This window comes from Aythya marila, assembly GCF_965140915.1.
Source record: "Aythya marila genome assembly, chromosome: 2".
Classification (NCBI taxonomy): Eukaryota; Metazoa; Chordata; class Aves; order Anseriformes; family Anatidae; genus Aythya; species Aythya marila.
In genome coordinates, this window is record NC_139043.1 from 30,864,356 (window position 1) to 30,878,913 (window position 14,558).

Below are 14,558 nucleotides of genomic sequence, written 5' to 3' on the forward strand. Positions count from 1 at the left end.
TGGAGAGATTTATAAAAATAATTTGCAAGCTTAAGTGGCAAAATGATCTCCAAAACCCTAGGTCTCACTCAGTTCTGAACAAGAAGTAGCCCGTGGCTCCCCACCCCATTTTGAGAAAGCCAAGCCCAATGTCATCTTGTTCCTGTAAAAAAGAAGTACCTTGTGACTGCCCCAGGTCTGGTCTGTGAGCATTTTTCCCTATGTACATTCTTGCCCTGGAGGGAAAGGAAACACTGTCCTCTTTTACAAAGAAATCAGCTTTAACTTCATAAAGCTAATTTTTATGGTTTATGGAGACCATAAAATAGGAGACATTAAATGAAATGACAATGAAGGTAAAAAGGCAAATTCATGAAACCTCCTTCATCTGCTTGTCGTGCAATACACTACACATTCCCTGAAACTGCTTTATCCCAGCCTTTCTTAAACTTGCAGAAATGCTATTCCAGAAGTATTTAGAGACTATGTATGTGTCCCGTCTCCATCCCCCCTCCCCCCAGTAACTTCTGAACAAGTAAGTCTCCATGCACATGGACACCTCACGTAAAAGCAGTGTTTTTTACATTTCTAGTTCAGTGTGGATTTCACCTCTGCCTTTTGAAGTAAGATTGCTGATGTATTAACATGGTCCTTTTACTTAATAAACCAGCAATAACATGTGGCCAGACTACAGTGTACGGGTAGCATCAAGCTTTCCACTTATCTGCATAATCAAGTCAACCATGTGTTTCAAGGTTAACATGGATGCAGCTTTTAGTTTGTATGTGTGTGAATTAAGACTACCAATTAGTTGTGGAAACACACTTGAAAAACACAAAGCAAGCCAGAGCCTCCATAAATAATATTTTTATGGTATCTACCCATATGTTGTGTAACTACAAACATGTCTTAGCTGCACATCATCAAGCCGAAGGAATCAATGACAGAGTAGCAACGGACATGCCTTGTGCTTAAATTTTTGAATATTATACTGTTAATTGCAACAGAGGTAACTTAGTTAAGTAAGCTAAGTAACATAAGCTTTGACAGGGTTAGAGTATCATTACACATTTATATACATGTATTATAAAGGACTCTGTCTGATAAAGAGTGAGGGACTTGTGCAGGAGGAAGGAAACAACATTCCTAAGATCTTTGAAGGACTCGATCTTTCTGTAAGTTATAGTTCATAAAACATACTTCAAAATGGCTGGACACATTTAGCCTCTGTACTTAAAACACACAATTTCTATAAAAAAAAAAAATAACTAAAAATAAAAATAAAAATAAAAATAAAAATAAAAATAAAAATAAAAATAAATAAAAATAAAAATAAAAATAAAAATAAAAATAAAAATAAAAATAAAAATAAAAATAAAAATAAAAATAAAAATAAAAATAAAAATAAATAAAAATAGAAATAAAAGTGTTTGTTTGGGTGTCATGTCCAGTAAAGCTTTCCTGATATGTTTGCAAATATAAAAATGTTAAATCCATGATATTTCTCATGCCAGCCCATCTAAATTTCAGTTTTGAAACAGTGAAATAAAGATAAATTTACAAGGTTCAAATACTGTTAGATTTCTGTATTAAAGCAATAAAACAGTTTGCCTCATAAAGTTGTAGCAATGTATGGAAGTGTAAAAAGAGAAGGATTCAGAAAAAGTGAAAGAAAAAAATTAAAACACAAAGCTAAGCCAAATCTACAAGAAAGTTTGGCTGAATATTTCTTCAGAATTTAAACCAACCTAAAATATTTACACCCTTTTTCTCCTGTGATTTTTTCACATTTTTTTTCTTTTAATTTATAATTGAAATAGTTCCATTTACTACTTTTAATAATAATGCATTATTTCATAAAAGCAAACACTACGGATAGAATAGTCACTCCCTTTATTGGCCCAATAATAGGACTGATTAGAAAATCATGTAAATAAATGTGGTAATAATACAATAAAATGTAATGCTGCAGATTTGCATCACCTTATGGACCTCTTATTTTCATCTGACACTGCTCCACTGATCCATAACTGGCTTATTTTACCTTGCCTAACAAACTAACATTACCTAAGAGTACAGTTTTATTTAGCAGATCACTGTGGTTTGTAAATTACTGTATCTTACTAGATGTAAGTACATCTTATTATCGCATCTTACAGTACATTTAATTGGATGTACTGTAAATTACTTCTAATGGAAATCTGGAAAAAAGTGACATTTTTTATTTTGCAATAAAGTGAGCATTCTTTCCGCAAGCATAAATGGATATTGAAAAGATATACATGCATACACTCCTTCAGAAATATACATCTTTTTTTTTTAAAAAAAAAAAAAAGAAAGAGAGAGAGACATAGAGAGATGGGGGGGGGGGGGAGGGGAGAGACCTGGGGGTGAGACCATCAGTATGTATTGTTCGAATGTCCTCAGGAACGCAGAGAACTTAGTACACAGCTGGTGCTTGAGGTCATTGTGGTACTCCCAAAACAAGAATACAGGGGAAAAAAATAAAAAGGAAAAAAATAAAAATAAACTTATACTACTACCTCACTTAAGTGAATCACACAGTTAGTAACACCAAAGCGCAAAGGGCTGGCAACTTTCTCAGTGCTCCCTAAGCCCTATGCAAGGCAAATGTGCTAATCACTTCATGGACTGCTATTATATTTTAAAGTCTAGTTCGAAAAATATCAGTCTGAAATGAGTGAACATGCCTTAACCCACATTAGACTGCTGTTTTCTTCTGACAGAAAGTGTTGTTTGGCACTGTAAGCACAAGGCTTTATACCGTGTCTTTAAGTGGTCTACATATCTACAGCCACACAGTCTTCCATTCACACCGTTTTTATCAGCTCAGCATACCAGACTCACAAAATATGTCATTATATAGTTTACCAAAGCATCTGACTTCAGTTCTTTTTTCTTCATTAAACAAGTTGAAATTTTTGTGAATTTGGGAGATATTTAGTCACTGTCCCTATCATTCTTTTTACAGTAAAAAGCACATTTTAACAAGTAGGTTTCACTTATTCACAAACAAAAGGATGGAGCCTATAGCATTCCAGTATTCTACACCAGCTGGAAGAAAATTAAAGGCTTGAAAAGCAACTGAGACCCACACGCCAGACAAGCTTCACTCACCCTGCAGAACCCCCTTCCTTCTAAAGAAGCTCCTGTGCACGTTATCCATACACTGCACTCCTCTAGGATATGCCATTTTTTGTTTGGCAGGTAGAAAACCCTACTGTTCACTCCACTCGCTTCACAGCTATACTGTCAGTCCACATATGTCCAACAGATTTTTAGTATCTATATTTAGAAGGGCCAAAGTAGGAAACCATTTTTTTTATTATTATTTATTTTTTATCCTGCTTGGTAAATTTAAGTGACCAATGCCCCCAGTTCAATGAAACATGTAAACACCCACCTAACTTCAAGTGTGTTTGTATCAATGTAATGCAGGTACACCTGATATGAAGCCCTGGCTCCTATCAAGAGTTTCAATGTCAGTACACACAGACTTTTCTTCACCTCCCAACATCCAAAATTAAATGTGTATTGTCATTGCGGTCAAAGAATTAAAATTCATAATAGTGGCAAAGGATTCTGAAATGCATCTAACACAATTTATGTACAGCAGTATTTGTTTGGGCTCACTTGTTAAAAATAAAATATATATATATGTAGTTATTATAGATCTAAGAGAATGCAGAAGGAAGAAGTACTTTTAAAAGCTTGCTGTAATCTGTTTCAGTTTTAGTTTTTCATATCCTATTTGCTATAAAATAATGTTCAATAAACCAATTTTTCTCTAGTCCAAGAAACAGCATTATAAAAAAAAGGAGAGGAGAGGAGAGGAGAGGAGAGGAGAGGAGAGGAGAGGAGAGGAGAGGAGAGGAGAGGAGAGGAGAGGAGAGGAGAGGAGAGGAGAGGAGAGGAGAGGAGAGGAGAGGAGAGGAGAGGAGAGGAGAGGAGAGGAGAGGAGAGGAGAGGAGAGGAGAGGAGAGGAAGGAAGGAAGGAAGGAAGGAAGGAAGGAAGGAAGGAAGGAAGGAAGGAAGGAAGGAAGGAAGGAAGGAAGGAAGGAAGGAAGGAAGGAAGGAAGGAAGGAAGGAAGGAAGGAAGGAAGGAAGAAAAAAAAAGAGAGAGAGAGAGAGAGAGAGAGAGAGAGAGAGAGAAAGAAAGAAAGGAAAGAAAGAAAGAAAGAAAGAAAGAAAGAAAGAAAGAAAGAAAGAAAGAAAGAAAGAAAGAAAGAAAGAAAGAAAGAAAGAAAGAAAGAAAGAAAGAAAGAAAGAAAGAAAGAAAGAGAGAGAAAGAAAGAAAAGATTACTTGGCTTCCAGTTAGTGTTTCACAATCCACTGGATTTTATAGGTTTAGTAAAACTGTGCTCTTCCGTTATAAATGAAAGATTTGCCTCATTCCTTTCAGATTTGTTTCTTCTGCTGTTTAGTCAATTATTATATTTCATTTGTTGAAATGAAAGATAAAAGGAAACATAGGTTCAAATACAAAATTTTCAATGCAAAGTTTAGACTGTTGCTTTTTTCTATGTGATTAGCAAATGTGTCCAGTGATTTCAGATAATGTAGTATTGGATAATTTCATTCACCATTAAACAACAAAATACTGAGTAACCAGTTGCCAAATGTGATTTCTGATTTTTCTTGTGATGTACAATCACATTTTTATTTAATATGCATGGTAATATGCATGACTTCCAGTCAAGTAACTGTCCCCAAAAAGTATTTGCAAAATTCAGGATTCTGTATGAAAAGTAAGCCCATGTTCCAAATAGGAGGTATGTTACGGTCTTCTATATGTACAAGATTTCAAAATGAAGGACATATTCTGTAATCAACAATGAATGTTGCACCTTTAATATCACTTATTTTAACATTAGTAGATTTTTGACAGCCTAAGATGTATATTAGAACATTTAAAACAGCTCCTCATGTAAGGCAACATTGTCTACTATTTTGTTTCTTTACATAAATGATTTTTTTTCTTCTCTACATCACTCAATGAATGCTAGGATATAACAACATAACTCTGTACAAGTGATGTTACATATATATATCTAATAGCAAAGATTGAACATCACCTTGATTTATTTATTTATTTATTTTTTATCAAAGTATTATTGGAAATGGATATAGACTAGGTAAACTTCTCCAATAACACATATTTTGTAATATATTAATAAGAACAGCAAATGTATTTCCACCCCACTAACAAAAACCTAAGACCCATAGCAGCAGTCTCTTTGTCTCTCTCTCTCTCTCTTTTTTTTTTTTTTTTTTTAATTAACATTCCATTCCTTTGTTCTGTTTCCCTCTGTCCTTGGAAGCACATACCACACAGCTGATCACAAAAAGCATAAGCACAAGCACACCTAACTGGTCTACTTCCTTCACCCAAGCTAAATTACATTTATAGTAAGAACACACGTCTTAAACTGTGGCCCTACAAAAATCAGCAGGAGTTTTGTCATTAGTCTCTTCCAGGGGGAAATTTTGCTTAGCATAAATAACTTATTTCAGTAACTTTGTTTGTTTGTTTGTTTCATATACTTCAGATACATACAGGAATGGACTGTGTACATCCACCATAATCCCATCAGGCTATTTTTGAATTCATAGAATACAGTAGAAAAGTAGCCATCTAGCCAACAGATACCCCAGATACAGACCCCAGAAGTAAAATGATGTCTTAACAAAAGCTTGCAGTTCTTAACAAATGGAAGGAAAGCACTGGCATTGACATTGTATAGACCGGGGAAATAGATATAAAAGGATAGGGCACAGGATCGAGACAGGTCCGAAGGCTAGGTTCAGTGCCTAGCTGTGGACTGATGTAATGAAGTAGTTTCAAGCACCATTTATCAAACTTCTTTAACGCCACACTATTTTAGTTGAAAACCTTATTAGCGACATTTGTAAGCATTTATATATTTAAAATATGACTTTCCTTTCATGCCCTTTCAAATGGCATTCTTAAGTGTATTAGAGCAAGGACAGAATAGGAAAAAAATAATAAGAAGAAAAGGATTGAACCCAACTCCAGCAAAACTGCATTTAACTGATGGATTTAAACTTCATTCATTTAGTGGATGAAACCAGATATATTTTGCTTCCTTTCCAGAGACCAGCAAAACTTCCTGGGTAGAATACATTTCACTACTGAAAGAAACATGCTACAGTGACCATTCATGCTGTCACATAGCATCACATTTGCTGAAAGCAATAATCCTGTAAGCAATATCAGTTTATTACCGGACAGCAGCAAAAATAATGTTGCCACCTTCCCTTAAATTTCTAGACACAGAAACTAGTCCTACTCTTAAGAACTTCAAAGGTACAGCATGTTGAGTCGTCACATCACTAAAGAATGAATGTTTACAAATGGCAAACGATATGCAGATTAACAATCTCAGTTAAAAACAATTTATTAGGTAATTAGTACATCTGAAAAGGGAAACAAGTCTGAGAACAAAAAAATGACAACAAAAAAAAAAATCCAGAATTACTGTGCAAAATACTAGAGAAGCAACGCTAAACATGTTAGGTTAAATTTTGCCCTAGGGTGCTAAAATGAATGAAATTAAAATTCACTTTATGTATATATAATGCTGAACTGGCAATGATCAAACTATCAGACAATCCTAATATTTTATCAGTAAATATTTGCAAGAATTATAAAACATTGTACTTTCCCTACTATAAAACAATAGAATAAAAATGTTAAAAAGTAACTACAGTCATGATTTCTTGAATAAGATTTAGTGAAATTTTCAGTTCTCCAAATATTGCCATACCAACTGGATCTTTAATAGACATGTGCGTATCTCTTTCTGTGTTTGGTTCTAGCACCGCATTTCTTACTCATTCAGAGCCCTCAGTGACTTTGCTTTGAAGACTGGGATGCTTGACAGTGCTTAATACCAAATAATAAAACAATAACATCAAGTTATATTTTTGTGCCAAAGATTCAAACCAGAGTAGCAGCATTAAGCTCCAATGGCTTAAAAATTCTTCAGCACTGAAGTAGTTGCACTGGAGTCAATAGAACGTCTCACAAAAAAAATATTTGTGCTCCAGTGAACCACTAGATTGAGATCCTGGTGTTTCTAAAGGTGAGGAGGGAGTGTAAATCCTACTGAATAATATATATAAACAGACAAAAATACGTAATTAGAGGCCATACTTATTTCTGTCCACAAAGAATTACTCTTTGGCTATGGGAAAGGGTTTCTGTGAATATGCCACTAAAATAGGGATTTACATTTTTACAGTTCTAGAAAAATTATTGATTATATTTATTGAGAGCAGTATGAATATATTGCAAATTTTCACCAGTTACATGATCCAGCAAGTACCCCCACTATTGTAGCCCAGTGTTTGCTAAGCAATCAGCCTTATTAGTTTTCTCCTAGAAAAATCACTAGGATAGCTGATTACTATTCACCAAATTGGAATTTGCTTCATTTATGAAATCTATAGGTTGGAGTTTGTTGTTTTTATGTTTTGTTTCAGTTTGTTTTCCTTTATTATGGCAAGGGATGCTTTGATACTGGATACCAAACAAATTAACTCTTTCCAGAAAAACTGTGCTTTATTATGTATTTTTTTCCTGCTTCCGTTTACAACCATGCTGAAAAGTACAGACACATTGATGAATCAGTTACACAGTTCTTTTTGACTACAAGTGTGCAGCTCATTTTTCTTATCAATGTGTTTCAGAAACTAATCAAAAGTCCTCAAAACCAATGATTTCACAATATTTATAATCATTTATCAAAATGACCGGCTTTTCAGAGACTCTTTCAAACAACTATATATGATTTATGATATTTAGATGTGTTTAAAATAAATTCTCTGGAGATGTAACTTTTACTGCTTCCTTGCTGAAAATAGGAAGGTTATAAAAGATGTTAAAACACTGGAGAAAAGAGTATTGTTTACTTTTCATGTGATTTGTCAATGAAAAAAAAAACAAAACAGCAGAACAGCTATTGAAACACTGGAATCGTGAAATGTTTTTGTACATTTAACAGCAGTGTTTCTACATGATATTATTATGTAAATACAGCAGTCAAAAATATGAATAGATATTATTACCTACTAGCCTTTCATTGGAAAACTATGCCATATAGAAATATTTTTCTATGTCAAACTGACTAAATAAATAAATACAATTGTGCACGGGGGTGTGTTCAATTACATTATACTTACTGGAATCAATTTTATTTTTATCATATACTTATCTATCACAATATACATGTTTGGATAGCTGTAGTTCTTAGAAGAACTCTTTCCGTGGTACTCACCCACTCCCTAATCTTTTCAGCTTAGTACTATTTTTTTTTTCCATAGCATTTTAGGCTTCCTTAAGACTACCACATTCACTTTCTTTTCATATTTCTCCATAAACTTAGATTACATTTCTATATGGACTTTTCTGCTGAGTGGAGTTTTAAGGAAACTAGGACTGAAGTAAGCCAACTGAGACCATTGTAGTATTAATTTTGCATCTGATGTGTTCTGTATCTTCTGAGAATCAAAACCTAGCCAAAATAAAATAATAAACTAAATAAAAAAGAATGTCCTCAAAAGTCATGGGCAACTAATACGAAGGGGAGAAATTAAAAAAAATCAAAAATATTCTGTAAAAAACAACGCATACCACAAAGTAACAATGCGCTCCAAGTATGTTTTTTATGTACTCAACATGGTTTTCATCCGCACCTCATTAGCGCACAGATAATCCTGACCATTAGTGCATTTTAAAATAAGCGTATTTATTTGCAACCTATCCTCAGATTTGCTATCGCCTCTTTCCTCCTACATCCTTGCCATAATGAGAGCTGAATTAGGAAGGCAAGGTTGCAGACGACATTATTCACTGCAAAATACAAACGTCTACAGATCTGAGTGCATCCCTCCGCAGCTCGCCTGCATGTTTACTAACCCACTGCTGGGCCTACGCAGGTTGAAAGGAATGTCCTCAAGATAATGAGAGAGTGACTACAAAACACAGAGACACTGACAGCTGTAGTGCACAGAGTTGATGGCTAAGTAAGCAGCATTTCCCAGTCCTTCGTAACAAGAACAGTTGGCAATTTCACCCTGTTCTGTGCAGCCTACTCAATATCTTCAACGGGTAGTTCCCAAACTGATTAAAACCTGGGTTAGAGCAAAAGAAAACTGTAAGTCAGACAGCTTATATAGAATTACTACAAAAACACATTTCACCTTGCTTCCTTGATCCCAAACAAAAAGTATAACAAAGTGCAGCACAAACAGTGTCTCTAACTCTATTCCCTGCAATATGAGAATTTCAGGGAAAAAGAGCAAACACGGAAACAAACACACAGCCCATCATCCAAAATCTTTTTCATTGTTAAAAAGATTACATTTCTGCCATCCTAACAAAAAAGCAAAAATGGGCACCTCTTAACATAAATATCCACAGTATCTATATGGCTAACCAACAATTATTAATTTGGGAGATAAAAGATACGAGTATTATTTGTGTTTCACTCTTTCTTTAAACTACCCATAAACTCAGTTTTATGAATCAACATTCCTGATCAACATTCAGGAGTGAAAGCAAAGTACTGCAAGAAAGGGGTAGCCTAAGGTTAATTCATTTCTGAAATATGGAAGAGATTCAGTGCTCAGGAAGTCACTGGACATTCTGTGGCTCTATGTGACTATGCTTGAGAAGAGGAAATATATCTGTAAATAAGCAGAAGCATTAATAATTGTCTCAGAATGTTAGCACTGAACCTTACACAGTCTCTCTTTGCTTCTTAGTTATTTACTTTAAGGATTTTATACAAATGTCTATTGAAGTAGTTCCAAGTGGGGTGAATCTGTCTCCAAAATATGAGGAGGGAGTCGATGAAATTCTTTAAAATATGACAATTTGTTTAAAAAGCAGATTAGTGAGAAATAAAGGGTTTGATTTTATGACAAACGAGGGGCAATTATTGACTACAAATACAGAACCGCAGTGACATAAAATTAGTTCTTGCTGCTATGCATTAAGAAGACATTAAATATCTAGCATGAGAGTTCAGGATTAGTAAAGGGGTGGGGTTAAATGTTCAGTCCAAAATTCAGTCTTTTCCTGAAGAAAAAACAAAGATCCTACAGCTACCCTGTTGTTGTCAAAAGATGCCTATTTTCAGTTCAAGGAATTCCTAACTGTGTGAATAGACATAATATACTTTTTCTTACTGGAAGGGAGGAAGCAATAGTTACCTGCCTTGATCTTCAGAAAGTCTTAGAAAGTGAGGTTCATAGTACAGTGCAATGTAAGCATAATCACGACTAGAGGCTCCAGCTCTTGTCCACTAAATCCAATGGAAGGCTCCAGTTACTTCAGGGTAAGGTCTGTGACATTCCCTACTGTTTTTTTGGTTTGCATTGCAAAACAAAATAAACAGAAACCCGTACAGATACTTCCCTGATGTTGAAAGGGAACCATTTCCTTCTTTTTCCTTCAGCTTTAAATACACTGATAAATACAATAAATCCTTACACTAACCGGCATCCAGTTCTTTTCAGTAGCACTGGGGATGCAAGTTTTAGTATTCCTTATATGCCTCACAAAATCCAAGAGTTCATTTTATTTCAGACAATGTAATGAAGATGCAACGATAGAGCTCGCCACCAGTGTTCGACAAAATACGGCTTTTAATCTTGTAAGTTTTCAGCCCAGCTACATAAGATAAAACCCAGTTAAGCTCATCCTGAATTACTGTAAATATTTATAAATGTAATGGACAGTGATCAAAGCAATAGCATCCTCCAGAGTTAATTTTTAAAATAATTTCTATTGCTTACCACTTTACCAAACTCACAACATTTCAAGTGAAAAAGGTCACAGTTTTGTGTGAACTTGGTAACTCTCTGGAGCAGCCTTTCACTTTCTCTTCCTTGATAACAAATGTTTCACTATGCCCGCTCTTGAGTTTTCAAACTGTTGTGTCCTCTCTTTTTCAAGTGCCTACTGCCTGTCTCGGTGTATTTTTGATGACTCTTCAGCTTATGTGTGCTCTGACGGAAGTGCCATCAATCGCATCGCCTTCACCGAGTGTCTTTTGTCAGAGCGGGACTTTGACAGGCTTTGCTGTTTTAGAAGCAGGGATTATATCAAGGTTTTTGCATGCTCAGAAAGGTTTTTGCATGCTTAGAGATGCCGATACCCTCCACCCTGCCACCCCCCACCCCACCCCCGTAATTAAGGGTCTACACGGCTTCTGCTCATCTTTAAGTAAGAATTGCAGTGTTTTATTTAAAAGTCAAACAGTTCCTTCCTTCCCTCCGCCCCCGGCACCAGAAACTTGAAGTGAAGTAGCTTTCTGCAACTCCAACTCCCCTCTTTGCTTTACAGACCCCAGCGTTTGCCCCTTCCACGCCGAGCACTTTATTGAGCGCACAGCCAACTCCTACAGGACAGCGAGGCACGAACTCTTGTCAGGGAGCCTCGCTTCCCAGAGAGTTCCCAACCGTTGTGCAATCTCCTCGGAGCTGCCGGCAGCTCGGCGGGGAAGGGGCGGAGGGGAAGGAGAGCACTAGGCTCCGAAGTTTGCAGCAGAGGTGGCGTATCAGACAGGAGGAGGGGGGCGCGGAACCAGATGCTCAAATGCTCACCAAAATTACAACCGCTTCTCTCCTTGACTGTAGGAAAACCTCCCTACCACCGCCACCTTCGTTTCATGCTCTATCACGTGCTGGATTTTTCCTTTTTATTCCCCCCCCCACCCCCCCCCGCACCTCCCTAGCCCTAAGAAAGCTCGCTTTCATAATGGACATCCCGAGAGCGCGGTTGAGGGAAGGAGCGAGCCAACAGCCCGGTGGCACCGGTCGGCGAGAGCACCACCGGGACCGTGCCGAGCCGAGACGGGCCGAGCGGAGCCGGGACACCCGGGGCCCGGCAGCGCAGCTCCCCCCGACACCCGCCGCCCACCCCGCAGGGGAAAGCGTAAGCCGTTACCTGAGCTGTCGCTTTTCCTTTTGCCGGCCCTCTTCTCTGTTTCCACCGGGGACAGAGCCTGCCTGCCATAGTCCCCTGGCGCACACGCTGCCCCCGTGGGGGTGTTAGTGCCCAGGCTGGAAGAGTTTGAACACAGGACGGGGGGGCTGCTGCCCAGCTCCGGGGGTCCTCCTGAGTCGGGCTGAAGGCAGAGGCTGTGCCTGGCTGCGGCGGGAGGAGACGACATCTGAGGAATGTGCCAGTTCGTCTGCAAAGCCTGGTGCTGCTGTTGCTGGTGGTGGTGGTGGTGGTGATGGTGGTGGTGGTGGTGCCCCCTATGATGCTGGCTGGCAAACATGCCCTCCTCATTGGGGTATCCCGCTATTATGCAAGAGGAAGAAGAAGAAGACAGATCAGGGTAGGACATGTGGTCAGATCTTCCATGCAGGGCAAGAGAAGACTGCGAGAAAGGGTGCAAGCTCTGCGCAGTGGCATGGGGGCTGCGCAGGCAGCCAAAGAGTGTGTGATCCATGGCATGCAAGTCTCAGGTTCCAGGCAGGAGAGTTTAGGAAGGATCCAACTTCACCACCCTTTGTCAACTTTCACTGTAAACAGATCGGGGTTGGGATTTTTTTTTCCAAAACGGCAACGACAGACTTTGCAGCAGGCAGCTGAGCTCAGATAATCCAGGTCTTTAGCCCTAGCGGCCAGTCTCCGCTGCATAAACACTCGGACCTAGATGAGCCTTTCTGAGAGCTGCTCAGATGTCAAGAAGTGGGAGAGGTTGAAGCCAATAGAAGGTGGTCCCAGAGAACTGCTCGAAGGGGGAAACGGCTCCGAGAGGTTATAAATACAGTAGTGTGTAATGTGAGCTGGGGGCTGGCTTAGCAACACAGCACTGACCACATGCAAACTCCCTCCAAAACGCCAGCGCCGTCCCCGCGCCGAGCCGCTCCGTCAGCGGGCGGCAGCGCTGCGCACCCGCGCCCGGGGCGCCCGCGGCAGCGGCGGGGGGGCCGGGGACCGGCTCTATGGGGGCTCCGCGGGGGCGCAGCCCGCCTCTCCCTCCCTGCCCGCGGGGAGCACGCCCCCCGCCCGCCGCCCCCACGGGCCGCCCCGGGGCCGCCCGCGCCCCCCACGGGGCGTGGAGGGATGGAGGGGCCACCGGGCCACCGCCCGGGGGTGCCACTGTGTGTCCCCCCACACACACACACACCCGGGAAGGGGGGAGCGACAAAGAATTGAGGTGCCTCCCTCGGGGAGAAGTGCGGGGCTCGCGCGGCCCCTTCTCCCCGGGGGTTCAGGCAGGGCACCTGGCTGCTGCCTCACCTGTGCGCCCGGCGAGCCTGGGCGCAGCGCGGCCGGTTCCGTGCGCTGCCCCCGTGCTGCCCCCGCGCTGCCCCCGGGCCCAGCAGCGCGGCCCCGGCCGCACGCACGCCCCCCGCACCCGGCCATAGGGGCCGCAGGCCGCCGACCCCTGCGGCTGGGGCCGCAAGAAAGTCGCCGGCGCTCAACGTGCCGCCAAAAGTGGTCGGAGAAAGACAAGGCTCCTTTCTTGCCCCCTGCCCGTCCAAAAACGCAGCCCGCCTAACTTCCCGTCGCTGTGTCTTCATTTGCTTTGTTGCGGGCTTTAGTGTCTCAGGAGGGACAACCTAGAGAGCCTGGATTTGGTTTATCTTTCTTTTCTTAACATGTTTGTATTGGAATTAACAGTAGCCACGAAGAAGGCTGTAAACTGGTTTAAATTAGGATAACGTGTTTCTTGATCGCTGACCAAAGAGGTGCCCACTGCCGAAACGCTGTGATACTTGGCCCTTCCTCCTCACTCTACCTTCCTCCTCCTCCCTGAAAACCATACTTAGGAGGAAATAAAAGAAAAGAAAAGAAAAGAAACAAAAAGAAAGAAAGGAAAAAAAAAAAAAAGGCCATTGCGCTCAAATTCTTGGGTCCATGTGCGAAAGATAAAATGAATTTGAATTGCTATTGGAAAAAATCAGGAATTGTATGAGATTTGCAAGAGCTAGTTTCTTAAACGGAAATTGAGTCCTATTTTGTGGGAAATTAGTTTTGCAGACTTTCTAAAAAAAAAAAATCTAAAACTTTTGTTCAGCAGCTGCTCCACTTTTCCCTGCAGTTTCAGACTGAGCTGGAACCTGCAGCAGTCTTTCGACGGTAAGATTTTCCCCCATTTTCTGACATCTAATGCTTTTTAAGAATTGTCTTTAGTTTTAACTGTAACAACGCGGTCTTTAAAAAGAGAGTGGCGTCCAAAGCAGAAGTTGCTGCCTCTGTGTACTGTTCAAAACTTGATATTTCTTCAGAATAAAGGAAATATACAGTTACAACACTGATGAAATATTTTGTGCTTTTCATTGTGTTTATCGTTTCAATATGTGCTCTAATATTAAAAGCAAGGAGTACAAAGAAAACTCAATGGCTGAACTACCCTTGCTTTTGCGAACGCGCCGGGATGCGAGCGCAGGGGTGACGGTGCCCCGGCCAGCCGGCAGTGCCTCGCGACGACCGGCGCACGGCCACCGACGCACCGCCCGCAGCGGCTCTGCCGGCCCTGGCCCGTCTCCGCGCCGGTGGCGGCATAAG

The 14,558-nt window shown here is 40.1% G+C and overlaps 1 protein-coding gene across 1 annotated transcript in view; it reads right to left on the reverse strand.

Annotated features, from left to right (window-relative positions):
- Positions 1-13,439, reverse strand: part of MEOX2 (mesenchyme homeobox 2) — a 56,264-nt gene extending 42,825 nt beyond the window's left edge. Inside the window, exon 1 of the mRNA XM_082755054.1 lies at positions 11,979-13,439. Within this exon, the coding sequence (XP_082611180.1) occupies positions 11,979-12,489 (511 nt within the window). The 5' untranslated portion in view covers positions 12,490-13,439. The remainder of the gene's footprint in view (positions 1-11,978) is intronic.
- Between the last annotated feature and the right edge of the window lie 1,119 nt (positions 13,440-14,558).